The sequence below is a fragment of the Balaenoptera acutorostrata genome, chromosome 2 (assembly GCF_949987535.1).
Source record: "Balaenoptera acutorostrata chromosome 2, mBalAcu1.1, whole genome shotgun sequence".
Lineage (NCBI taxonomy): Eukaryota > Metazoa > Chordata > Mammalia > Artiodactyla > Balaenopteridae > Balaenoptera > Balaenoptera acutorostrata.
This window is the reverse complement of record NC_080065.1, coordinates 123,699,623-123,726,651: the sequence shown is the minus strand read 5'-3', so window position 1 is coordinate 123,726,651 and position 27,029 is coordinate 123,699,623. Positions and strand designations below refer to the sequence as shown.

At 36.5% G+C, this 27,029-nt stretch overlaps 1 protein-coding gene across 1 annotated transcript in view; it reads left to right on the top strand.

Annotated features, from left to right (window-relative positions):
• The window catches only part of NME5 (NME/NM23 family member 5), a 37,163-nt gene extending 11,927 nt beyond the window's left edge, over positions 1-25,236 (top strand). Inside the window, exons 4-5 of the mRNA XM_007172209.2 lie at positions 7,967-8,085; positions 25,079-25,236. Coding sequence (XP_007172271.2) covers positions 7,967-8,085; positions 25,079-25,162 — 203 coding nt within the window. The 3' untranslated portion in view covers positions 25,163-25,236. The remainder of the gene's footprint in view (positions 1-7,966; positions 8,086-25,078) is intronic.
• Positions 25,237-27,029: the final 1,793 nt, after the last annotated feature.

Genomic DNA, 27,029 nt, shown 5'->3' with positions numbered 1-27,029 from the left:
GAGAAAGCCCTCGCACGAACCGAAGACCCAACACAGCCAAAAATAAAAAAAACAAATAAATAAATAAATAAATAAGAAAATCCTTAAAAAAAAAAATATGTGAATATTCATGGTAGCATTATTTAATACAGCCCCAAACTGGAAACAATCCAACTGTTCACCAATGGATAAACAGCATTTAGTATAGCCATACAGCCATACAATGGGATACTACTCAGCAATTAAAAGGAACAGACTCCTGATACATGATACAACATGGATGAACTTCAAAACATTATGCAAAGTAGAAGAATCCAGGCACAAAAGACCATATATTATATGATCCATTTATCGGAAATGTCCACAAAAGATGTTTTTAGAAACAGAAAGAAGCTTAGTGGTTGCCAAGGGCTGGGGGTGGGAGTGGTAGTGGGGAATTGCAAATGAATACAAGGAAACGTTTTTGGGATGATGGAAGTTTTCTAAAACTGGATTGCAGTGAGGATCACACAATTATAAGTTTATTAAATCAGTTGTATACTTCAGTGGGAGAATTTCATGATAAGGGAATTATACCTCAATAAAACTTAAAAAAATAAAATTATAAAAAATAGATGAGGTTTCTGCTCCCATGGACTTTATTGTTTAGTGTTCAAAAGATAGCCATTAAACAATAATTACCTATATAATTGCATAGATATTATCTAACAGTTGCATAGTTCTTGTGTGGTAAGTACTATACAGCAATTAGAGGGTATCATGAGAGACTGGTAACAAGACAGGCCCAACAGAGGAGTGACGTTTTAGTTGAGATCCAAGGGATAAATAGTGGTTAACCAGAGAAAGGGAAGAACATTCTAGCAGAAGAACAGCAAGTGCTCAAGTGATGAGTAGGAAAGAATATGGCACATGGCACATATATAAACTGAAAGATGTGGAGGAAGACACACTAAGATGAGGTTGAAGAGGTAAATAGAGGTCACATAGTGTAGTATGTGGGCCAATATATGGAATTCTGTCTTGAATATAAGTGCAGTAAGGAATCAATGAGGCAAGAAGCAAGAAGAACTACAATCCTGCAGCCTGTGGAACAAAAACCACATTCACAGAAAGACAAGATGAAAAGGCAGAGGGCTATGTACCAGATGAAGAAACAAGATAACACCCCAAAAAAGAAACTAAATGAAGTGGAGATAGGCAATCTTCCAGAAAAAGAATTCAGAATAATGATAGTGAAGATGATCCAGGACCTCAGAAAAAGAATGGAGGCAAATATCGAGAAGATGCAAGAAATGTTTAACAAAGACCTAGAAGAATTAAAGTACAAACAAACAGAGATGAACAATACAATAACTGAAATGAAAACTTCACTAGAAGGAATCAATAGGAGAATAACTGAGGCAGAAGAACGGATAAGTGACCTGGAAGGCAGAATGGTGGAGTTCACTGCTGCGCAACAGAAGAAAGAAGAAAGAATGAAAAGAAATGAAGACAGCCTAAGAGACCTCTGGGACAACATTAAACGCAACAACATTCGCATTATAGGGGTCACAGAAGGAGAAGAGAGAGAGAAAGGTCCCAAGAAAATATTTGAAGAGATTATAGTCGAAAACTTCCCTAACACGGGAAATAGCCACCCAAGTCTAGGAACTGCAGAGAGTCCCATACAGGGTAAACCCAAGGAGAAACACGCTGAGACACATAGTAATCAAATTGGCAAAAATTAAAGACAATGAAAAATTATTGAAAGCAGCAAGGGAAAAACGACAAATAACATACAAGGGAACTCCCATAAGGTTAACAGCTGATTTCTCAGCAGAAACCCTACAAGCCAGAAGGGAGTGGCATGATATACTTAAAGTGATGAAAGGAAAGAACCTACAACCAAGATTACTCTACCCAGCAAGGATCTCATTCAGATTCGATGGAGAAATCAAAAGCTTTACAGACAAGCAAAAGCTAAGAGAATTCAGCATCACCAAACCAGCTCTACAGCAAACGCTAAAGGAACTTCTCTAAGTGGGACACACAAGAGAAGGAAAGGACCTACAAAAGCAAACCCAAAACAATTAAGAAAATGGTAATAGGAACATACATATCGATAATTACCTTAAACGTGAATGGATTAAATGCTCCAACCAAAAGACACAGGCTTGCTGAATGGATACAAAAACAAGACCCATATATATGCTGTCTACAAGAGACCCACTTCAGACCTAGGGACACATACAGACTGAAAGTGAGGGGATGGAAAGAGATATTCCACGCAAATGGAAATCAAAAGAAAGCTGGAGTAGCAATACTCATATCAGATAAATAGACTTTAAAATAAAGAATGTTACAAGAGACAAGGAAGGACACTATATAATGATCAAGGGATCAATCCAAGAAGAAGATATAACAATTATAAATATATATGCACCCAACATAGGAACACCTCAATACGTAAGGCAACTGCTAACAGCTATAAAAGAGGAAATCGACAGTAACACAATAATAGTGGGGGACTTTAACGCCTCACTGACACCAATGGACAGATCATCCAAACAGAAAATTAATAAGGAAACACAAGCTTTAAATGACACAATAGACCAGATAGATTTAATTGATATTTATAGGACATTCCATCCAAAAACAGCAGATTACAATTTCTTCTCAAGTGCACACGGAACATTCTCCAGGATAGATCACATCTTGGGTCACAAATCAAGCCTCAGCAAATTTAAGAAAACTGAAATCATATCAAGCATCTTTTCTTTTTTTTTTTTTTTAACTTTTTTATTTATTATTTATTTTTTTATTTTTTTTATTTTTGGCTGTGTTGGGTCTTTGTTTCTGTGCGAGGGCTTTCTCCAGTTGCGGCAAGTGGGGGCCACTCTTCATCGCAGCGCGTGGGCCTCTCACTATTGCGGCCTCTCTTGTTGCGGAGCAGAGGCTCCAGACGCTCAGGCTCAGTAGTTGTGGCTCATGGGCCCAGTTGCTCCGCAGCATGTGGAATCTTCCCAGACCAGGGCTCGAACCTGTGTCCCCTGCATTGGCAGGCAAATTCTCAACCACTGCGCCACCAGGGAAGCCCCAAGCATCTTTTCTGACCACAACGCTATCATAATTAGAAATCAATTACAGGAAAAAAACGTAAAAAACACAAACACATGGAGACTAAACAATACGTTACTAAATAACCAAGAGTTCACTGAAGAAATCAAAGAGGAAATCAAAAAATACCTAGAGACAAATGATAATGAAAACACGATGATCCAAAACCTATGGGATGCAGCAAAAGCAGTTCTAAGAGGGAAGTTTATAGCTATACAAGCCTACCTCAAGAAACAAGAAACATCAAACATCTCAAATAAACAATCTAACCTTACACCTAAAGGAACTAGAGAAAGAAGAATAAACAAAACCCAAAGTTAGCAGAAGGAAAGAAATCATAAAGAAAGATCAGAGCAGAAATAAATGAAATAGAAACAAAGAAAACAATAGCAAAGATCAATAAAACTAAAAGCTGGTTCTTTGAGAAGATAAACAAAATTGATAAACCATTAGCCAGACTCATCAAGCAAAAGAGGGAGAGGACTCAAATCATTAAAATTAGAAATGAAAAAGGAGAAGTTACAACAGACACCGCAGAAATACAAAGCATCCTAACAGACTACTACAAGCAACTCTATCTCAATAAAATGGACAACCTGGAAGAAATGGACAAATTCTTAGAAAGGTATAACCTTCCAAGACTGAACCAGGAAGAAATAGAAAATATGAACAGACCAATCACAAGTAATGAAGTTGAAACTGTGATTAAAAATCTTCCAACAAACAAAAGTCCAGGACCAGATGGCTTCACGGGTGAATTCTATCAAACATTTAGAGAAGAGCTAACACCCATCCTTCTCAAACTCTTCCAAAAAATTGCAGAGGAAGGAACACTCCCAAACTCATTCTATGAGGCCACCATCACCCTGATACCAAAACCAGACAAAGATACTACAAAAAAAGAAAATTACAGACCAATATCACTGAAGAATATAGATGCAAAAATCCTCAACAAAATACTAGCAAACGGAATCCAACAATATATTAAAAGGATCATACACCATGATCAAGTGGGATTTATCTCAGGGATGCAAGGATTCTTCAATATACGCAAATCAATGTGATACACCATATTAACAAATTGAAGAAGAAATACCATATGATCATCTCAATAGATGCAGAAAAAGCTTTTGACAAAATTCAACACCCATTTATGATAAAAACTCTCCAGAAACTGGGCATAGAGGGAACCCACCTCAACATAATAAAGGCCATATACGAGAAACCCACAGCAAACATCATTCTCAATGCTGAAAACCTGAAAGCATTTCCTCTAAGATCAGGAAGAAGACAAGGATGTCCACTGTCACCACTATTATTCAACATAGTTTTGGAAGTCCTAGCCACAGCTCTCAGAGAAGAAAAAGAAATAAAAGAAATATAAATTGGAAAAGAAGAAATAAAACAGATGACATGATACTATACAAAGAGAATCCTAGGGATGACACCAGAAAACTACTAGAGCTGATCAATGAATTAGGTAAAGTTGTAGGATACAAAATTAATGCACAGAAATCTCTTGCAGTCCTATACACTAATGTTAAAAAATCTGAAAAAGAAATTAAGGAAGCACTCCCATTTACCATTGCAACAAAAAGAATAAAATACCTAGGAATAAACCTACCTAGGGAGACAATAGACCTGTATGCAGAAAACTATAAGACACTGATGAAAGAAGTTAAAGATGATACCAACAGATGGTGAGATATACCATGTTCTTGGATTGGAAGAATCAATATTGTGAAAATGACTATACTACCCAAAGGAATCTGCAGATTCAATGCAATCCCTATCAAATTACCAATGGCATTTTTTATAGAACTAGAACAAAAAATCTTAAAATTTATGTGGTGACACAAAAGACCCCGAATAGCCAAAGCTGTCTTGAGGGATAAAAATGGAGCTGGAGGAATCAGACTCCCTGACTTCAGACTATACTACAAAGCTACAGTAATCAAGATAATATGGTACTGGCACAAAAACAGAAACATAGATCAATGGAACAGGATAGAAAGCCCAGAGATAAACCCACACACCTATGGTCAACTAATCTATGACAAAGGAGGCAAGGATATACAATGGAGAAAAGACAGTCTCTTCAATAAGTGGTGCTGGGAAAACTGGACAGCTACATGTAAAAGAATGAAATTAGAACACTCCCTAACACCATACACAAAAATAAACTCAAAATGGATTAGAGGCCTAAATGTAAGACTGGACACTATAAAACTCTTAGAGGAAAACATAGGAAGAACACTCTTTGACATAAATCACAGCAAGATCTTTTTTGATCCACCTCCTAGAGTAATGGAAATAAAACGAAAAATAAACAAATGGGACCTAATGAAACTTCAAAGCTTTTGCACAACAAAGGAAACTACAAACAAGACGAAAAGACAACCCTCAGAATGGGAGAAAATATTTGCAAACGAATCAATGGACAAAGGATTAATCTCCAAAATACATAAATAGCTCATGCAGCTCAATGTTAAAAAAACAACAACCCAATCCAAAAATGGGCAGAAGACCTAAATAGACATTTCTCCAAAGAAGACATACAGATGGCCAAGAAGCACATGAAGAGCTGCTCAACATCACTAGTTATTAGAAAAATGCAAATCAAAACTACAATGAGGTATCACCTCACACCAGTTAGAATGGGCATCATCAGAAAATCTAGAAACAAGAAATGCTGGAGAGGGTGTGGAGAAAAGGGAACCCTCTTGCACTGTTGGTGGGAATGTAAATTGATACAGCCACTATGGAGAACAGTGTGGAGGTTCCTTAAAAAACTAAAAATAGAATTACCATATGACTCAGCAATCCCACTACTGGGCATATACCCAGAGAAAACTGTAATTCAAAAAGACATGTGCAAAAAAAAAAAAAAAAAGACATGTGCACCCCAATGTTCACTGCAGCACTATTTACAATAGCTAGGTCATGGAAGCAACCTAAATGACCATTCACAGATGAATGGATAAGGAAGATGTGGTACATATATACAATGGAATATTACTCAGCCATAAAAAGGAACGAATTTGAGTCATTTGTTGAGACGTGGATGGATCTAGCAACTGTCATACAGAGTGAAGTAAGTTAGAAAGAGAAAAACAAATATCATATATTAATGCATATATGTGGAACCTAGAAAAATGGTACAGATGAACTGGTTTGCAGGGCAGAAATTGAGACACAGATGTAGAGAACAAATGTATGGACACCAAGGGGGGAAAGTGGCAGGGGAGGTGGTGTGATGAATTGGGCGATTGGGATTGACATGTATACACTACTATGTATAAAATGGATACCTAATAAGAACCTGCTGTATAAAAAAAAAACTGAGAAAAAGAAGGAATCAGTGAAGCATTTTAAGGATGGAAGTGACTTAATCAGATTTTCATTTTTATTTTTTAATTTATTTTTATTTTTATTTTTTTCAGATTTTCATTTTTAAAATACTATAAAAGGACCTGGGGCCAGTGAACATGATAAACATGGTCTTAACATGGTCTTACAGAGTAGAAGAGACAGATGACAAATATTTATATAATCAAAATAAAACAAAATTATTACAGTAATCAGTGTAATAAAGGGTACTATCATGAGACTAATAGGAAGGGAACCTGTTACCCAATACCTGTGAGACTTCTCCCAGCTCTTCATGGCATCCTGGCAAATGACTCCCATTGTTAGTCTTTGTCTCACTGAGACTGAGCCTATACACATATACATACAGTCATACAGAAATTATCCTCCCACCTTCCTTTGCCTTGGGCCAATGAAGATTTAGATCTGAACACATGAGACTAGTAGCTTTGCTTTCTTATCTTTATCAAAAGTAGCACATTGGGACTTCCTTTGTGGCACAGTGGTTAAGAATCTGCCTGCCAATGCAGGGGACATGGGTTCAAGCCCTGGTCTGGGAAGATCCCACATGCCATGGAGCAACTAAGCCTGTGAGCCACAACTACTGAGCCTGCACTCTAGAGCCTGCGAGCGACAACTACTGAAGCCCGCATGCCTAGAGCCCATGGCCTGCAACAAGAGAGGCCACCACAGTGAGAAGCCCGTGCACCTCAACGAAGAGTAGTCCCACTTGCCACAACTGGAAAAGGCCTGTGCGCAACAATGAAAACCCAGCTCAGCCAAAAATAAATAAATAAATTTATTACCCAAATAAAAACCACATTGATGGAGATCAACCTCAAACGACCTATGAAGACTTACACATTTCTTTCTGGTAGAAATATATTTTTTGTTGTACTGCAAGTCTGGTTCACCTACATAGTGTTCAAACAAAGCTGAAAACACTAAAATTTCCCTAAATCTTACTTTATTTATTTTAAAACCTGAAAAATAAGAGCAGGAATATTCATTCATACTATTATAGAAATAGGTTTTATGTGTATATTCAGTAGTCGGTAAGAGAGCAAGAAGCATGTATTATTCACTGTTGTATCTGTAACACTTTGCAAAGTGCCTACCATGTTGACAGGAGTTAATTTTTGTGAGGAATTAATCTCCTAGATTATACACATTCTTCATATTTTTCTTTTTCATAACATTGTCCATTATGTATTTACTGTAAAAAACATGGAAATGTAAATGCAGAAAAGGAGATTGTTGAAAACATAATCAGAATCTTATGAGCACTATCAACATTTTGATGTTTTTTTTTGCCAGTCTTATGAGTCTTATTATTTTCTGTATGTGTGTGCTTGTGTGTTTTTGAACAAACTATTATACTATGTATATCGTTCTGTTTCCTTTTTTAAAAAAATAACTCTTAAGTATTTCTTATGCCATTACAATTTATTTGAAGGTGTCCTTTTTAATGATTGTATAATATTTCTTCATTTATATTATCTTTAATCATTTGTATTTGCAGTGATTGTTGAGCCCATTCCAGTTGGACAAGCTGCTAAGGACTATTTAAATTTGTATGTAACGCCAACTCTGCTTAAAGGACTTACAGAGCTTTGTAAGCAAAAACCAGCAGATCCTTTTGTAAGAAATTTTTTTATTCATACTAAAGAATATTGTCTATAGTTTTCATAGTTAAAATATTATATTCTTTGAAACATATTGAGAGTCATTTTAAAAACTTTTTATATACATTTTAGATACTTCATTTTGTATAACTTTTGATTATAGTTGACCCTTGAGAGTGGGGGTTAGGGGCACTGACCTTTTGTGCAGTCAAAAATCTGGCACATAACTTATAGTAGACCCTCGTATCCTCATTTCCTCTGTATCTGTGATTCTGCATCCTGGGTTCAGCCAGTCATGGATTGTGTAGCACTGTAGTATTTACTATTGAAAAAAATCTGCGTGTAAGTGGACCCCCCACAGTTCAAACCTATGTTGCTCAAGGGTCAATTGTACTTACTTTCTTGCTGTGTTTTAACTCTTAAAAAAAAATTCTTCCTAAGTACATTTTCAATCATTGCATCCTTTCATTGCTGAGCATTGTTTTTGTATATAATATATATAATCAAATGATAAAATTATTTACTTGAATTGTGTTCAACATTTTTGTTTCTCATGCTATCCAAATGTTTTTAATAGAAAACATATTTATTCACATACCTAGAGGCCTCAACATTGCTCATTCAGGGGGAAGAACAGTTGAGTATGAGGACCTAGGATGATTGTCCAGGGCCAAGTGTCAGCCGGGGTCCTTCTTTATAGATACTCCCACCCATCTGAGATAATCAAGGAAGGTGATTTTAATACCAGCCGTACCAAAATGATATCTCTAGGCTTTGTTAGCATTCTCAAAGGGAATCCCCTTTGGAAGACAAAAGATTTAATCTTTCCCACTAACATTACCACTTTTACCAAAAAGAAAAAGATTGACAGGTTATTTCTTTAATATGTTTTTTTCATTGTGAAAATAGTATATTTTCATTTAGTAAGAAACCTGAAACTACTGAAAAATGTAAAGAAGAGAAGAAAAAGATACTCCTGGTTCCATTTCCTAAACATGGTCTCCCAAATCATCTTGCTTGGATTCAGCTCTGACTCCAGACACCTAACCTCTCTCTGAGTCTCTTTATTCTCATCAATAAGATATAGGTATATTGGCACCTGCCTACCTAGTAGGGATATTGTTAGGATTAAATGTATTAGTGCATGTAAAATTCTTAAAGTGCTTGGTGCGTAAGTGCTCAAACATTAGCTGCTGCTATTACTGGTTTTGTTTTGGTTTGGTTTGGTTTGGTTTTTAAAGCCTGTATCTCCAATGAAGCTAATCCTGTTTAGTTTCAAAAAAACTAGTCCTGTTTTTTTGTTTTTCTTTGCCCAGGTTTTATTTTTTTATATCACTACATATAAACACATATCCCATAAATATTGCTATGTTTAAGTATATATTTTATAGAGATTATTTTAATAGTTACATGATGTTTCTTTCTTTTTTTTTAATGGCTTTGAGCAGGGCAAGCATGGATATTAGTAAGGAGGTTTTTTTTTTTTTTTTGGCTGTGTTGGGTCTTCGTTTCTGTGCGAGGGCTTTCTCTAGATGTGGTGAGTGGGGGCCACTCTTCATCGCGGTACACGGGCCTCTCACTGTCGCGGCCTCTCTTGTTGCGGAGCACAGGCTCCAGATGCGCAGGCTCAGTAGTTATAGCTCACGGACCCAGTTGCTCCGTGGCATGTGGGATCTTCCCAGACCAGGGTTCGAACCCGTGTCCCCTGCATTGGCAGGCAGACTCTCAACCACTGCGCCACCAGGGAAGCCCCATGATGTTTCTTTTGTTACCTTTACCATTCTTTTGCTGTTTGAGTTGTTTGCTATTATAAATACTGTAACAATAAACATCTCTGAGTATAACGCTTTTCACACATTGAGTTTATTTCATTTGGAAAGAGATCAAAAAGTCAAATTATAATTCAAAACATGAAATTTTTAAAAACTTTTTATCCCTTAAAGAACTTACTTATTTTTTAAGCTGTTTAATTTTTTGAATAAGCAATGTTAGAATATGGTATAAAATTTAAAAGTTCCAAAAGGATATATAGTGAAAAGTAACTCTCGTTTCCATTCCTCTTCCTCAGCTAGCCAGTTGTTCCTTGGAGTTGATTATTGTTACCAGCTTCTAGTATATCCTTTCAGAGAAACTCTATACATATATAAGCATAAAATAAAATACTTATTATTTATATGTACTTAAAAACACATATAGATACAAATGCTAGCTACTAAACACACTATTTGACGCTTTTTACCTTATATACTTAATATGTATTATAAATTATTAAATAGCACCATAAACAAAATTGCCCCATTTTAAAAGAACAGCTTATGGCATTCTGTTTTATGGATTTTCTACAAATTTTTAAATTATTTTTTGGCCACGTGGCTTGTGGGATCTTAGTTCCCTGACCAGGGATCGAACCCATGCCCCCTTCAGTGGAAGGGTGGAGTCCTAACCACTGGACTGCCAGGGAATTCCCTACAATTTATTAATTAGTCACATATGGATGGTTGTTCAGGTTGTTTCCACTCTTTTGTTATTATAAACTGCTACAGTGAATATCTTCATTCGTCAGCATACCATTTATTTGTAGAATAAATTCCTACAAATGAACATACTAAGTCAAAAAGTGTTATTTTGATGTTTTTGATATGTGCATTTTTAATTTGGATAAATATTGCCAAATTACCTTTTGTAGTGGTTGTACCATTTTATACTCTGATCAAAAATGAATGAGAGGGAAAAAAACAAAATGAATGAGAGGGGACTTCCCTGGTGGCGCAGTGGTTAACAATCCGCCTGCCAATGCAGGGGACACAGGTTCGAGTCCTGGTCCAGGAAGATCCCACATGCTGTGGAGCAACTAAGCCCGAGAGCCACAACTACTGAGCCTGCACTCTACAGCCCATGAGCCACAACTACTGAGCCCATGTGCCACAATTACTGAAGCCTGCACGCCTAGAGCCCATGCTTCGCAGCAAGAGAAGCCACCGCAATGAGAAGCCTGCGCACCGCAACAAAGAGTAGCTCCCGCTCACCACAACTAGAGAAAGCCTGCGCACAGCAATGAAGACCCAACGCAACCATAACTAACTAACTAACTAACTAACTAACTAAATAACTAACAGTCCAATTAAAAAAAAAAATGAATGAGAGGGCTTACCTAGTGGCACAGTGGTTGAGAATTGGCCTGCCAATGCAGGGGACACAGGTTCGAGCGCTGGTCCAGGAAGATCCCACATGCCATGGAGCAACTAGGCCCGGGTGCCACAACTAATGAGCCTGCGCTCTAGAGCCTGTGAGCTACAACTACTGAAGCCCACGTGCCTAGAGCCTAGGCTCCGCAACAAGAGAAGCCACCACAATGAGAAGACTGTGCGCAGCAACAAAGACCCAATGCAGCCAAAAATAAATAATTAATTAATTTAAAAAAAGTGAATGAGAGTACCTGATGTTTTTTCAAGTTTTGTGGGTTTTTTTTTTTTTTTTTACCAATCTCACAGGTGAAAAATGGTTATCTTGTAACTTAATTTGTATTTCTTTTGTTATGAGTGAGTTTGAGTATCTTTTAGTATACGCTACTTAAAGCCATTTGCATTTCCTTTTCTGTGAACTTCCTACCCCAGGCCTTTGTCCATTTGCCAGCGCTTGGTTGTCTAGGTCTTTTTCTAACTGTATTGGTACTCTCTATGTTTAAGAAATTAAACATTTTAACCAACATATTTTGTTCATTAGTAGATTTTCTCAGTTTATCACTATTTCCATGATATATTTTAATTTTTTTTTTTTTAATAGTATGGGACTTTTTTTTTTTAATTATTTATTTATTTATTTATTTATTTTTGGCTGTGTTGGGTCTTCGTTTCTGTGCGTGGGCTTTCTCAAGTTGTGGCAAGTGGGGGCCACTCTTCATCGCGGTGCGCGGGCCTCTCACTGTCGCGGCCTCTCTTGTTGAGGAGCACAAGCTCCAGACGCGCGGGCTCAGTAGTTGTGGCTCACGGGCCTAGTTGCTCCGTGGCATGTGGGATCTTCCCAGACCAGGGCTCGAACCCGTGTCCCCTGCATTGGCAGGCGGATTCTCAACCACTGCGCCACCAGGGAAGCCCTATTTTAATTTTTTGTACTATATTTGTTGAGCTCTTTTATGCCTTCCAGGTTTCTGTTATATTTGAAGAAGGTTTTCTGTTTTAAGATTATAAGTAACATTCTCTCATTCTGCCTTCTAGTACTTTTTAATATTTCCTTTTTCTCCCCCCACGTATATGTCTTTGATCATCTGGAATATTTTTTTGCTGTAGGGAGTGAGGTAGAGAGCCACGTTTTATTTTATTTCCACTTGGTTACTCAATTGATGAAAACCATTTATTGAACGGTATGTATTTTCTTCATCGATTTAAAAATCTACTGTTAATATATACTAAGTTCTTACATGCATTTAGTGGGTTTCTTTTTTTGTTTGTTTGTTTGTTAATTTCATCTGTTCATTTGTAAGTATCACACTGTTTTAAGTATTATAGGTTTGTAATATATTTCAAAATCAGATAGTTATAAACCTTTCAATTACTCTTTTTTTTCAGAATTTTCTTAATTTTGTTTTGCATTATTATTTCTAATGTGAATATTTTCAGTCACAATACATACTCTCACATTGCTTTCTTAAAGGGCCATCCCAAGTTACAGTGTGATCACCAATGTATAATTTCCATTTCACCTCATCCACATAAGTATTAGATATAAGTGAAAAACACGAGTGGGAGTGGGACTGATTTGATAAGAGGAAAAATAGATTAAAGATGGTAATTCAATTGTTTTAACTTCCATTCAATTGTTTTAACCTCACACAATGGTGAGGTTAAACATTTTCCCCTCTGTTTAGTTGTATATCCTCCTTTGTGAATTATCTGTTTATCTTTTGTCCACTTATCTGTTGGAGTTTTGTATGAATTCCTTTTTTATTACTGAATTATAATTAATCTACAGCACTATGTTAGTTCCAGGTGCATGACATAGTGATTTGATATTTCTGTACATTACAGAATGATCACTATGATTAAGTCTAGTTACCACCTGTCACCATACAAAGTTATTGAAATGTTGTTGACTATATTCCCCGTGCTGTACATTTCATCCCTGTGACATTTATTTTGTAACTGGAAGTTTATATCTCTTAATATCCCTCTCCTCTTTCACTTATCCCCAACCCCCCTTCTCTCTGGCAATCACCTCTTTGTTCTCTCTGTCTGTGACTCTGTTTCTGTTTTGTTATGTTTATTCATTTGTTTTGGTTTTTAGATTCCACACATAAGTGAAATCATATGGTATTTGTCTTTCTCTGATTTATTTCATGAGTATAATACCTTCTAGGTTGATCCATCTTGTTGCAAATGGCAAATTTTCTTTTTTTACGGTTGATTAATATTCCATTTCTGTGCGTGTGTGTGTGTGTGTACATGTATCACATTTTTTTTTAATTTTTGAATTTTATTTATTTTTTTATACGACAGGTTCTTATTAGTCATCAGTTTTATACACATCAGTGTATACATGTCAATCCCAATCGCCCAATTCAGCACACCCCCACCACCACCCCCCGCCACTTTCCCGCCTTGGTATCCATACGTTTGTTCTCTACATCTGTGTCTCAGTTTCTGCCCTGCAAACCAGTTCATCTGTACCATTTTTCTAGGTTCCACATATATGCGTTAATATACGATATTTGTTTTTCTCTTTCTGACTTACTTCACTCTGTATGACAGTTGCTAGATCCATCCACGTCTCAACAAATGACCCAATTTTGTTCTTTTTATGGCTGAGTAATATTCCATTGTATGTATGTACCACGTCTTCCTTATCCATTCATCTGTGAATGGGCATTTAGGTTGCTTCCATGACCCGGCTATTGTAAATAGTGCTGCAGTGAACATTGGGGTGCATGTGTCTTTTTGAATTACGGTTTTCTCTGGGTATATGCCCAGTAGTGGGATTGCTGAGTCATATGGTAATTCTATTTTTAGTTTTTTAAGGAACCTCCATACTGTTCTCCATAGTGGCTGTATCAATTTACATTCCCACCAACAGTGCAAGAGGGTTCCCTTTTCTCCACACCCTCTCCAGCATTTCTTGTTTCTAGATTTTCTGATGATGCCCATTCTAACTGGTGTGAGGTGATACCTCATTGTAGTTTTTTTTTTATTTATTCATTTATTTATTTATTTTCGGGCTGAGTTGGGTCTTCATTGCTGTGCGCGGGCCTTTTCTAGTTGCAGCGAGCCGGGGCTACTCTACGTTGCGGTGCGCAGGCTTCTCATTGCGGTGGCTTCTCTTGTTGCGGAGCATGGGCTCTAGGCACGCAGGCTTCAGTAGTTGTGGCTCACGGGCTCTAGAGCGCAGGCTCAGTAGTTGTGGCACATGGGCTTAGTTGCTCCACGGCATGTGGGATCTTCCCAGACCAGGGCTCGAACCCACGTCCCCTGCGTTGGCAGGCAGATTCTTAACCACTGCGCCACCAGGGAAGTCCCCTCATTGTAGTTTTGATTTGCATTTCTCTAATAATTAGTGATGTTGAGCAGCTTTTCATGTGCCTCTTAGCCATCTGTATGTCTTCTTTGGAGAAATGTCTATTTAGGTCTTCTGCCCATTTGTGGATTGGGTTGTTTGTTTTTTTTTAATATTGAGCTGAATGAGCTGTTTATATATTTTGGAGATTGATTGATTCCATTGATTCATTTGCAAGTATTTTCCATTGATTCGTTTGCAAGTATTTTCTCCCATTCTGAGGGTTGTCTTTCGTCTTGTTTATGGTTTCCTTTGCTGTGCAAAAGCTTTGAAGTTTCATTAGGTCCCATTTGTTTATTTTTGTTTTTATTTCCATTACTCTAGGAGGTGGATCAAAAAAGGTCTTGCTGTGATTTATGTCAAAGAGTGTTCTTCCTATGTTTTCCTCTAAGAGTTTTATAGTGTCCGGTCTTACATTTAGGTCTCTAATCCATTTTGAGTTTATTTTTGTGTATGGTGTTAGGGAGTGTTCTAATTTCATTCTTTTACATGTAGCTGTCCACTTTTCCCAGCACCACTTATTGAAGAGACTGTCTTTTCTCCATTGTATATCCTTGCCTCCTTTGTCATAGATTAGTTGACCGTAAGTGCGTGGGTTTGTCTCTGGGCTTTCTATCCTGTTCCATTGATCTATATTTCTGTTTTTGTGCCAGTACCATATTGTCTTGATTATTGTAGCTTTGTAGTATAGTCTGAAGTCAGGGAGTCTGATTCCTCCAGCACCGCTTTTTTCCCTCAAGACCGCTTTGGCTATTCAGGGTCTTTTGTGTCTCCATACAAATTTTAAGATTTTTTGTTATAGTTCTGTGAAAAATGCCATTGATAATTTGATAGGGATTTCATTGAATCTGTAGATTGCTTTGGGTAGTATCGTCATTTTCACAATATTGATTCTTCCAATCCAAGAACATGGTATATCTCTCCATCTGTTGGTATCATCTTTAATTTCTTTCATCAGTGTCTTATAGTTTTCTGCATACAGGTCTTTTGTCTCCCTAGGTAGGTTTATTCCTAGGTATTTTATTCTTTTTGTTGCAATGGTAAATGGGAGTGTTTCCTTAATTTCTCTTTCAGATTTTTCATCATTAGTATACAGGAATGCAAGAGATTTCTGTGCATTAATTTTGTACCCTGCAACTTTACCAAATTCATTGATTAGCTCTAGTAGTTTTCTGGTGGCATCTTTAGGATTCTCTATGTATAGTATCATATCATCTGCAAAAAGTGACAGTTTTACTTCTTCTTTTCCAATTTGTTTTCCTTTTATTTCTTTTTCTTCTCTGATTGCCATGGCTAGGACTTCCAAAGCTATGTTGAATAACAGTGGTGAGAGTGGACATCCTTGTCTGGTTCCTGATCTTAGAGGAAATGCTTTCATTTTTTCAGCATTGGGAATGATGTTTGCTGTGGGTTTGTCGTATATGGCCTTTATTATGTTGAGGTGGGTTCCCTCTATGCCCAGTTTCTGGAGAGTTTTTATCATAAATGGGTGTTGAATTTTGTCAAAAGCTTTTTCTGCATCTATTGAGATGATCATATGGTATTTCTTCTTCAATTTGTTAATATGGTGTATCACATTGATTGATTTGCGTATATTGAAGAATCCTTGCATCCCTGAGATAAATCCCACTTGATCATGGTCTATGATCCTTTTAACGTGTTGTTGGATTCCATTTGCTAGTATTTTGTTGAGGATTTTTGCATCTATATTCATCAGTGATATTGATCTGTAATTTTCTTTTTTTGTAGTATCTTTGGTTTTGGTATCAGGGTGATGGTGGCCTCATAGAATGAGTTTGGGAGTGTTCCTTCCTCAGCAATTTTTTGGAAGAGTTTGAGAAGGATGGGTGTTAGCTCTTCTCTAAATGTTTGATAGAATTCACCCATGAAGCCATCTGGTCCTGGACTTTTGTTTGTTGGAAGGTTTTTAATCACAGTTTCAATTTCATTACTTGTGATTGGTCTGTTCATATTTTCTGTTTCTTCCTGGTTCAGTCTTGGAAGGTTATACCTTTCTAAGAATTTGTCCATTTCTTCCAGGTTGTCCATTTTATTGAGATAGAGTTGCTTGTAGTAGTCTGTTAGGATGCTTTGTATTTCTGCAGTGTCTGTTGTAACTTCTCCTTTTTCATTTCTAATTTTAATGATTTGAGTCCTCTCCCTCTTTTGCTTGATGAGTCTGGCTAATGGTTTATCAATTTTGTTTATCTTCTCAAAGAACCAGCTTTTAGTTTTATTGATCTTTGCTATTGTTTTCTTTGTTTCTATTTCATTTATTTCTGCTCTCATCTTTCTTTATGATTTCTTTCCTTCTGCTAACTTTGGGTTTTGTTTATTCTTCTTTCTCTAGTTCCTTTAGGTGTAAGGTTAGATTGTTTATTTGAGATGTTTGATGTTTCTTGTTTCTTGAGGTAGGCTTGTATAGCTATAAACTTCCCTCTTAGAACTGCTTTTGCTGCATCCCATAGGTTTTGGATCATCGTGTTTTCATTATCATTTGTCTCTAGGTATTTTTTGATTTCCTCTTTGATTTCTTCAGTGAACTCTTGGTTATTTAGTAACGTATTGTTTAGTCTCCATGTGTTTGTGTTTTTTACGTTTTTTTCCTGTAATTGATTTCTAATTATGATAGCGTTGTGGTCAGAAAAGATGCTTGATATGATTTCAGTTTTCTTAAATTTGCTGAGGCTTGATTTGTGACCCAAGATGTGATCTATCCTGGAGAATGTTCCGTGTGCACTTGAGAAGAAATTGTAATCTGCTGTTTTTGGATGGAATGTCCTATAAATATCAATTAAATCTATCTGGTCTATTGTGTCATTTAAAGCTTGTGTTTCCTTATTAATTTTCTGTTTGGATGATCTGTCCATTGGTGTCAGTGAGGCGTTAAAGTCCCCCACTATTATTGTGTTACTGTCGATTTCCTCTTTTATAGCTGTTAGCAGTTGCCTTACGTATTGAGGTGTTCCTATGTTGGGTGCATATATATTTATAATTGTTATATCTTCTTCTTGGATTGATCCCTTGATCATTATATAGTGTCCTTCCTTGTCTCTTGTAACATTCTTTATTTTAAAGTCTATTTATCTGATATGAGTATTGCTACTCCAGCTTTCTTTTGATTTCCATTTGCGTGGAATATCTCTTTCCATCCCCTCACTTTCAGTCTGTATGTGTCCCTAGGTCTGAAGTGGGTCTCTTGTAGACAGCATATATATGGGTCTTGTTTTTGTATCCATTCAGCAAGCCTGTGTCTTTTGGTTGGAGCATTTAATCTATTCACGTTTAAGGTAATTATCGATATGTATGTTCCTATTACCATTTTCTTAATTGTTTTGGGTTTGTTTTTGTAGGTCCTTTCCTTCTCTTGTGTGTCCCACTTAGAGAAGTTCCTTTAGCGTTTGCTGTAGAGCTGGTTTTGTGGTGCTGAATTCTCTTAGCTTTTGCTTGTCTGTAAAGCTTTTGATTTCTCCATCGAATCTGAATGAGATCCTTGCTGGGTAGAGTAATCTTGGTTGTAGGTTCTTTCCTTTCATCACTTTAAGTATATCATGCCACTCCCTTCTGGCTTGTAGGGTTTCTGCTGAGAAATCAGCTGTTAACCTTATGGGAGTTCCCTTGTATGTTATTTGTCGTTTTTCCCTTGCTGCTTTCAATAATTTTTCATTGTCTTTAATTTTTGCCAATTTGATTACTATGTGTCTCAGTGTGTTTCTCCTTGGGTTTACCCTGTATGGGACTCTCTGCAGTTCCTAGACTTGGGTGGCTATTTCCCGTGTTAGGGAAGTTTTCGACTATAATCTCTTCAAATATTTTCTTGGGACCTTTCTCTCTCTCTTCTCCTTCTGTGACCCCTATAATGCGAATGTTGTTGCGTTTAATGTTGTCCCAGAGGTCTCTTAGGCTGTCTTCATTTCTTTTCATTCTTTCTTCTTTCTTCTGTTGCGCAGCAGTGAACTCCACCATTCTGCCTTCCAGGTCACTTATCCGTTCTTCTGCCTCAGTTATTCTCCTATTGATTCCTTCTAGTGTAGTTTTCATTTCAGTTATTGTATTGTTCATCTCTGTTTGTTTGTACTTTAATTCTTCTAGGTCTTTGTTAAACATTTCTTGCATCTTCTCGATATTTGCCTCCATTCTTTTTCTGAGGTCCTGGATCATCTTCACTATCATTATTCTGAATTCTTTTTCTGGAAGGTTGCCTATCTCCACTTCATTTAGTTGTTTTTTGGGGGTTTTATCTTGTTCCTTCATGTGGTACATAGCCCTCTGCCTTTTCATCTTGTCTCTCTTTCTGTGAATGTGGTTTTTGTTCCACAGGCTGAAGGATTGTAGTTCTTCTTGCTTCTGCTGTCTGCCCTCTATCACATCTTTTTAATCTGTTCATCTGTTGACTTAGGTTGCTTCCCTATCTTGACTATTGTAAATAATACTGCAATGAACATAGGGGTGCATATATCTTTTCCAATTAGTGTTTTTGTTTTCTTCAGAAAAATACCCAGAAGCGGAATTTCTAGATCATATGGTAGTTCTGATTTTAATTTTTTGAGGAACCTCCATATTGCTTTCTATAGTGGCTGTATCAATTATTTACATTCCCACCAACAATGCACCAGGGTTCCTTTTTCTCCACATCCTTGCCAACATTTGTTATGTGTTCCTTTTGATGATAGCCATTCTAATTGATGTGAGGTAATATCTCCTTGTGGTTTTGATTTGCATTTCCTTGATGATTAGTGATGTTGAGCATCTTTGCATGTGTCTGTTGGCCATCTGTTTGTCTTCCTCGGAAAAATGTCTATTCAGGTTCTCTGCCCATTTTTAAATTCAGTTTTTGTTTTTTTGATTTTGAGTTGTATGAGTCGTGTGTATATGTTGAATATTAACCTCTTATCAGGTATATTGTTTGCAAATACCTTCTCCCATTCAGTAGGCTGCCTTTTCAGTTTGTTGATAGTTTCCTTCGCTGTGCAGAAGCTTTTTAGTTTTATGTCGTCCCATTTGGGTTTTTTTGCTTTTGTTTCCCTTGACTGAGGAGATATATTCAAAAATATATTGCTAATAATACAACATTGTGAATCAACTATAGTTCAATAAAATTTTTTAAAAATATATTGCTAAGACTGATTTCAAAGTGCATAATGCCTGTGTTTTCTTCTAGGAATTTTATGGTTTCCTGTCTGCGTTTAAGTCTTTATTCCATTTTTAGTTTATTTTTGTATATGGTGTGAGAGAGTAGTCCAGTTTGATTCTTTTGCATGTAGCTGTTCAGTTTTCCCAAAACCATTTATTGAAGAGACTGTCTTTTCCCCATTGTATTTCCTGTCTCCTTTGGCGTAGGTTGATTGACCATATAAGTGTGGGTTCATTTCTGGGCTCTCTGTTTTTTCCATTGATCTATGTATCTGTTTTTGTGCCAATACCATACGTTTTATTATTTTATTTTATTTTATCTTTTTTGACCATGCCACATGGCATGTGGGATCAAACCCGCGCCCCCGGCAGTGGAAGCATGGAGTCTTAACCACTGGACTGCCAGGGAAGCCCCCAGTACCATACTGTTTTGATTATTCTAGCTTTGTAGTATAGTTTTAAATCAGGACATGTGATACCTCCAGCTTTGTTCTTCTTTCTCAATATTGTTTTGAGTATTCAAGGTCTTTTGTGTTTCCATACAAGTTTTGGAATTATTTGTTCTAGTTCTGTGAAAAATGCCATGGGTATTTTGATAGGGATTGCATTGAATTTTGTCTTGGGTAGTATGGTCATTTTAACAATAATAATTCTTCTAATCCATGAGCATGACATATCTTTCCATTTGTGTCTTCAGTTTCTTTCATCAGTGTATTATAGTTTTCTGAGTACAGGTGTTTTACTCCTTAGTTAGATCTATTCTTAGGTTTGTTTTTTTTTTTGATGCAGTTGTAAATGTGATTGATTTCTTAATTTCTCTTTTTGTTGGTAGTGTATAGAACACAACAGATTTCTGTATTAAATTTGTATTGTGCAAATTCACTGAGTTCATTTGTTAGTTTTAATTTTTTTTTTTGGTGGTATCTTTAGGATTTTCTCTGTAGAGTATCATGTCATCTTCAAACACTGACAGTTTTACTTCTTCCTTTCCTATTTGGATTACCTTATTTTATTTTATTTTATTTTATTGTCTGGTTGTTGTGGCTAGGACTTTTAATACTATGCTGAATAAAAGTGGCAAAAGTGGGAATTCTGTTATGATGTTAGCTGTGGGCTTGTCATGTATTGCCTTTAATATGTTGAGGTATGTTCCCTCTATACTCACTTTGCTGAGAATTTTTATTGTAAATGGATGTTGAATTTTGTCAAAAGCTTTTTCTTCATCTATTGAGATGTTTGTATGATTTTTATTCTTCAGTCTGTTAATGTGATGTATTACGTTGATTGATTTGCAGGTATTGAACCATCCTTGCATCCCTGGAATAAATCCCACTTAATCATGGTGTATGATTCTTTTAATGTATTGTTGAATTCAGCTTTCTACGTTTTATTGAGGATTTTTGCCACTACGTTCATCAGTGATACTGACCTGTAATTTTCTTTTTTTGGTGGTGTTTTTGTCTGGTTTTGGTGTCAGCGTGATGCTGGCCTCATAGAATGAGATTGGAAGCATTTTTTCCTCTTCAGTTTTTTGGAAGAGTTTGAGAAGGATAGGTGTAAGAATTCTTTATATATTAGTTACATCAACCTTTGTCATACTTGCTGCAAAATATTTTCCCTTTTTGTTTAAATTTTAATTTTGCCTTTTAAATAATATTTAATAAGTCAAACCTTGATTTTTTTCTTATTGTGAGTTTTACTTTACCATTTAAGTTTAGGAAGTTCTATCCCATTGAAAGTTTTGCTAAATATTCACTATTGTATTCTTCTAGTTTTTTTATATTTAACTTTCCTATGCATCTGGAATTTACTTTTGTATAAATTACAAGATGAAGATCTAAATTGATTTTTTGCTGACCAGTTGTCCTTGTACATTGATTTTTGAAGCCTCATTTATCACACATTAAATTCTATACATGGGCACGTATTCTGTTACATGGATCTGTATGTTCTAACAGTACCACAATAAACAATTGCTTTTAACATCATTTTCAGTACTTCTGTATATACTTCACAAGTTTTTTGGTGATAAATATAAATAAGATAAACTTTGCCATTTTAAGCATTTTCTTTCTTTATTTATGTATTTATTTATTAATTTTTGGCTGCATTGGGTCTTTGTTGCTGCACATGGGCTTTCTTTAGTTGCGTTGAGCGGGGGCTGCTCTTTGTTGCAGTGCGCGGGCTTCTCATGGTGGTGGCTTCTCTTGTTGTGGAGCATGGGCTCTAGGCACGCGGGCCGCAGTAGTTGTGGCTGACAGGCCCTAGAGTGCAGGCTCAGTAGTTGTGGCACACGGGCTTAGTTGCTCTGCGGCATGTGGGATCTTCCTGGACCAGGGCTCAAACCCGTGTCCCTGCATTGGCAGGCGGGTTCTTAGCCACTGCGCCACCAGGGAAGCCCAACCATTTTCAAGTGTACAGTTCAATGGCATTAATTATAATCACAATGTTGTGTAGTCACCATCACTATCTACTTCCAAAATTTTTTCATCACCCTGTAACCGTTAAGCAATAACTCCCCATTACTTCCTTCCCCCAGCCTTTAGTAACCTGTAGTCTATTTTCTGTCTCCATAAATTTGCCTATTCTAGATATTTCATATAAGTGGAATTATATAATATTTGTTTTTGTGTGTGTCTGGCTTATGTCACTTGGCATAATGCTTTCAAAGTTCATTCATGTAGTAGCATGTATCAGAATTTCATCCCTTTTATAGTTGAATAATATTTGATTATATATGTATATATCATATTTTGTTTATCCATTCATCTGTTGATGGATACTTGGGTTGTTTCTCCCTTCTAGCTATTGTACATAATGTTACAGTGAACACTGGTGTATAAGTATCTGTTTGAGTACCTGTTTTAATTTCTTTGGGGTATATACCTAAGAGTGGATTTTCTGGGTCATATGGTAATTCTAAGTTTGGCTTTTTGAGTAACCACTAAAATGTTTTTCACAGCATCTGCAACATTTTACATTCCCACTAGCGATGTATGAGTGTTCCAGTTTCTCCATGTCCTGGCCAATGCTTGTTCTTTTCTGGTTTTTTTGTTTTTTGTTTTTAAATAATTGTAACTGTCCTATTAGACGTGAAATGGCCTATCATTGTGGTTTTGGTTTACATTTCCCTAATGACAAATAATGTTGACCCTCTTTTCATGTGTTTACTGGCTATTTGTATATTTTCTTCAGAGAAATGTCTATTCACGTTCATGTTCTTTCCTATTTTTAATTGTTTTTTTGTTGTTGAGTTGTAGGAGTTCTTATATGTTGTAGATTTTAAACCCTTATATGATTTGCAAATATATGCACCCCTTCTATAGGTTGTCCTTTCACTTTCTTAATGATGTCCTTTGACACATGGAATTTTTGAATATTTGACAAAAATCTAATTTATCTCTTTTTTCTTTTATTCCTTTGCTTTTGGTATCATATCTAAATCCACTGCCAAATTCAAGGTCGTGAAGATTTATTCCTATATTTTCCTCTAAGATTTTAATGGGTTTAGCTCTTATATTTAGGTTGTTGATTAACGTTGAATTAATTTTTGTGTATGGTGTGAGATAGGGGTCCAACTTCATTCTTTTGCATGTGGAAATCCAGTTTCTTAGTACCGTCTGTTGAAGAAACTATATCTTCTCCACTGAATGGACTTGGTACCATTGTCAAAAATCAGTTGGCCATATATATATGGGTTTATTTCTGGCTCTCAATTCTATTCCATTGATCTATATGTATATCTATATGCCACACTGTTTTGATTACTGTAGCTTTACAGAAGATTTTGAAATTGGGAAGAACAAATTCTCCAACTTGATTTTTTATTTTCATGATTGTTTTGGCTATTTGGAGCTCCTTGAAATTCCATATGAATTTGAAGGTTGTCTTTTCCTTTTCTGCAAAAACAACTTTTGGAAATTTGATGGGGATTGTGTTGAATCTATAGATCACTTTGAGTAATATTGACATCTTAGCATCTTAACGTTATTAAATCTATCCATGGACATGGGATGTCTTTCCATTTATTTAGGTTTTTTAATTTCTTTTGGCAATGTTTTATAATTTTCAGGACACAAGTTGGTTAAATTTATTCCTAGATTTTTTTTCAAATCCATTATAAATGAAAGTGATTTCCTAATTTCCTTTTTGAATCATTCATTGCTGATATATGGAAACACAACTGATTTTTGTGTATTGATCTTGTAACCTACAACTTTGCCATATTAATTTATTAGCACTAGTAGTTTTCTTAGATTCTTTGGGATTTTTTAATACAGGCATACCATGGAGATGTTGTGGGTTAGGTTCCAGACCACCACAATTAAGCAAGTATTTCAGTAAAGCAAGTCATACAAATTTTTTGGTTTCCCAATGGGTATAAAAGTTATGGTTACACTATTCTGTAGTCAATTAAGTGTGCAACAATACTTTATTGCTAAAAAATGCTAACCATCATCTGAACCTTCAGCGAGTCATAATTATTTTGCAATAGTAACATTAGAGATTCCTGATCATAGACCACCATAACAAATATAATAATAATGGAAATGTTTGAAATATTGTGAGATTAGCAAAATATGACATGGAGACACAAAGTGAGCAAATACTGTTGGAAAAATGGTGCCAATAATCTTGCTCAATGCAGAGTGATCAAAAATCTTCAATTTGTACAAAAAAAAAATGCAATATCTGCAAAGTGCAATAAACTGATGCAGATCTGCCTATATATAATAGGGTCATGTCATCTGTGAATGGACATAATTTTACCTTCCTTTCCAATTTGGATCTATACTTGACAATATTGCCTAATGTAAAACTTACTGTTTTAATTTTATTTTTTTAATTTTATTTATTTATTTATTTATTTTTGGCTGCGTTGGCTCTTTGTTGTCGTGTGTGGGCTTTCTCTAGTTGTGGCGAGTGGGGTCTACTCTTCCTTGTGGTGGGCGGGCTTCTCATTGTGGTGGCTTCTCTTGTTGCAGAGCACAGGCTCTAGGCACGTGGGCTTCAGTAGTTGTGTCACACACAGGCTCAGTAGTTGTGGCTCACGGGCTCTAGAGCGCAGGCTCAGTAGTTGTGGCGCACAGGCGTAGTTGCTCCGCAGCATGTGGGATCTTCCCGGACCAGGGCTCAAACCCGTGTCCCCTGCATTAGCAGGTGGATTCTTGCCCACTGCGCCACCAGGGAAGCCCCCTGTTTCAATTTTTAATGGTCATTTTCTTATTATTCTTAAAGTGATTTTGGAAACTGTTTTAAATGGAAATAGTATATATTGAAGAAATATGTAAACGTTAATTAACGTAAGGGTTTTTTTTTTCCTTTTTCCATAGATTTGGCTGGCTGATTGGTTGCTGAAAAATAATCCCAACAAACCCAAACTTTGTCATCATCCAATTGCAGAAGAACCTTATTAAAATAAAGCCCTCAAAGAACAAATCACGAGCTATCTCACTGTAAAAGGCATGCTTCTACTTAAGAAAGAAGTAACTCCTAAGGGTTTAAGTAACTACATGTGAAATAAATTATTTCTTTTTAAAAAAATTTTTTTTTAAATTTTATATTTGGCTGCATTGGATCTTCGTTGCTGCACGTGGGCTTTTCTCTCGTTGCGGGGAGCGGGGGCTACTCTTCGTTGCGGTGCGCAGGCTTCTCATTGAGGTGCTTCTCTTGTTGTGGAGCATGGGCTCTAGGCACACGGGCTCAGTAGTTGTGGCTCGCGGGCTCTAGAGCGCGGGCTCAGTTGTTGTGGCACACGGGCTTAGTTGCTCCGCGGCATGTGGGATCTTCCCGGACTAGGGTTTGAACCCGTGTCCCCTGCATTGGCAGGCGGATTCTTAACCACTGCACCACCAGGGAAGCCCCTAAATTATTTCTTAAAAATAAATTTTAAAAGAATAACTATTTTGTGCAGCAGATAACATTATCTAAAATAAAATACTGGTTTAGGGTATGTTTTTTTTTCTAATAAGAAAATTGTATTAGAAGCATTTAGAATGTCAACAAAACAACTGCAACTTTTTACTTTTACAGTTACAAAGTGGTATTCAGTTAAGAGAACAACAATTCATATAGGATGCATCAGAGACAACTGAAGATAATAAGATACCATTTCTATATATAACTGATTTTTGCTGTGCACCAACAAGAACCTACTTTGAATTTCTCTGCCAATTTACAACCCCCATAATGTACTAGGCAAGGTTAGTAGCTATTGAAAATACCACCAGGACAGGGGTAGCTGAAGACACATTTGGTAGTATGTTAACTATACACAGAAGACACTATACAGTTTAAAAACAAGTTTTGCACAGCTTTACAGTGCAAGACATGGTCCTCCATCTCTCTGAGGACATTTGGAAAACTCTGAGAAGGTGACTGGGTACTTCTTGTGCTCCTTCTGGCAAGTTTGCCCAAAGAATGCATATGATGGTGCTTCTTGGTCTCTTAGGCTATCCTTTCCCATATTTAGTTATTTTTCCTCCGTGAGTCACAGTCATCCAGTGCCCATCTGTCTCTCACTTGCCCTGGTGCTGTCTCTGTGGAGCTCATTGTGTTACAATGGCTGTCGATTTAGGATATGATTTTAACAATGATGTAAACATTAAGTAATAGAAGGCTGATGTAAGATATTGCTTATTATTTTTTAATTTCAAGAAGTAAAATGTGGAATTTTCGTTATATTTTCCCTAGCCTATATTCTATATCTACATGCATAATTAATGCATAGTTCAGACAGCTGAGTTTAAAAAGTATAAGTATATAAATAATTATGGGTTTTTTCCGCTATCCAATAGTAGAGCGTTCCTATGAAACCTTTCATAAGCTGAAAGGGTGTAATGTGAAGAATCAGTTACCTTAGTTCGCAAGTTGTTAGCAGATGCACAGAATAAATTGGGATAAAGCCCAGATGCTCACTGACAGTTCAAAGCTATCACGGCTTGATGCTGAGATGCTGAGTGTAGTTCCCTAGGAACGACATTGGTGGTGCTACTCTTGTTGCTCGGTGTGCGCGCTGCCTCTGAATTGGCTCATTGCAAAACAAATAGTTCTGTTTTCCCTTTTTGCCTTTTATCATAAAAGCAAAAATCCTCTTCAGATTTCTTTTGGTTAGTGAAAACAGATACGAATGCAGGTCTTTTGTAAGAACAAAGTGGCATCAAGTGAGCTTTCAGAAAGGGCGACTACCTATATTTAGTAAAATGAAAATGGTTAGAACTCAATTATAGTTTTAACCAGTCATATATAACTATTTCCTCAACATTAATAAGTGCCCTACAAGGG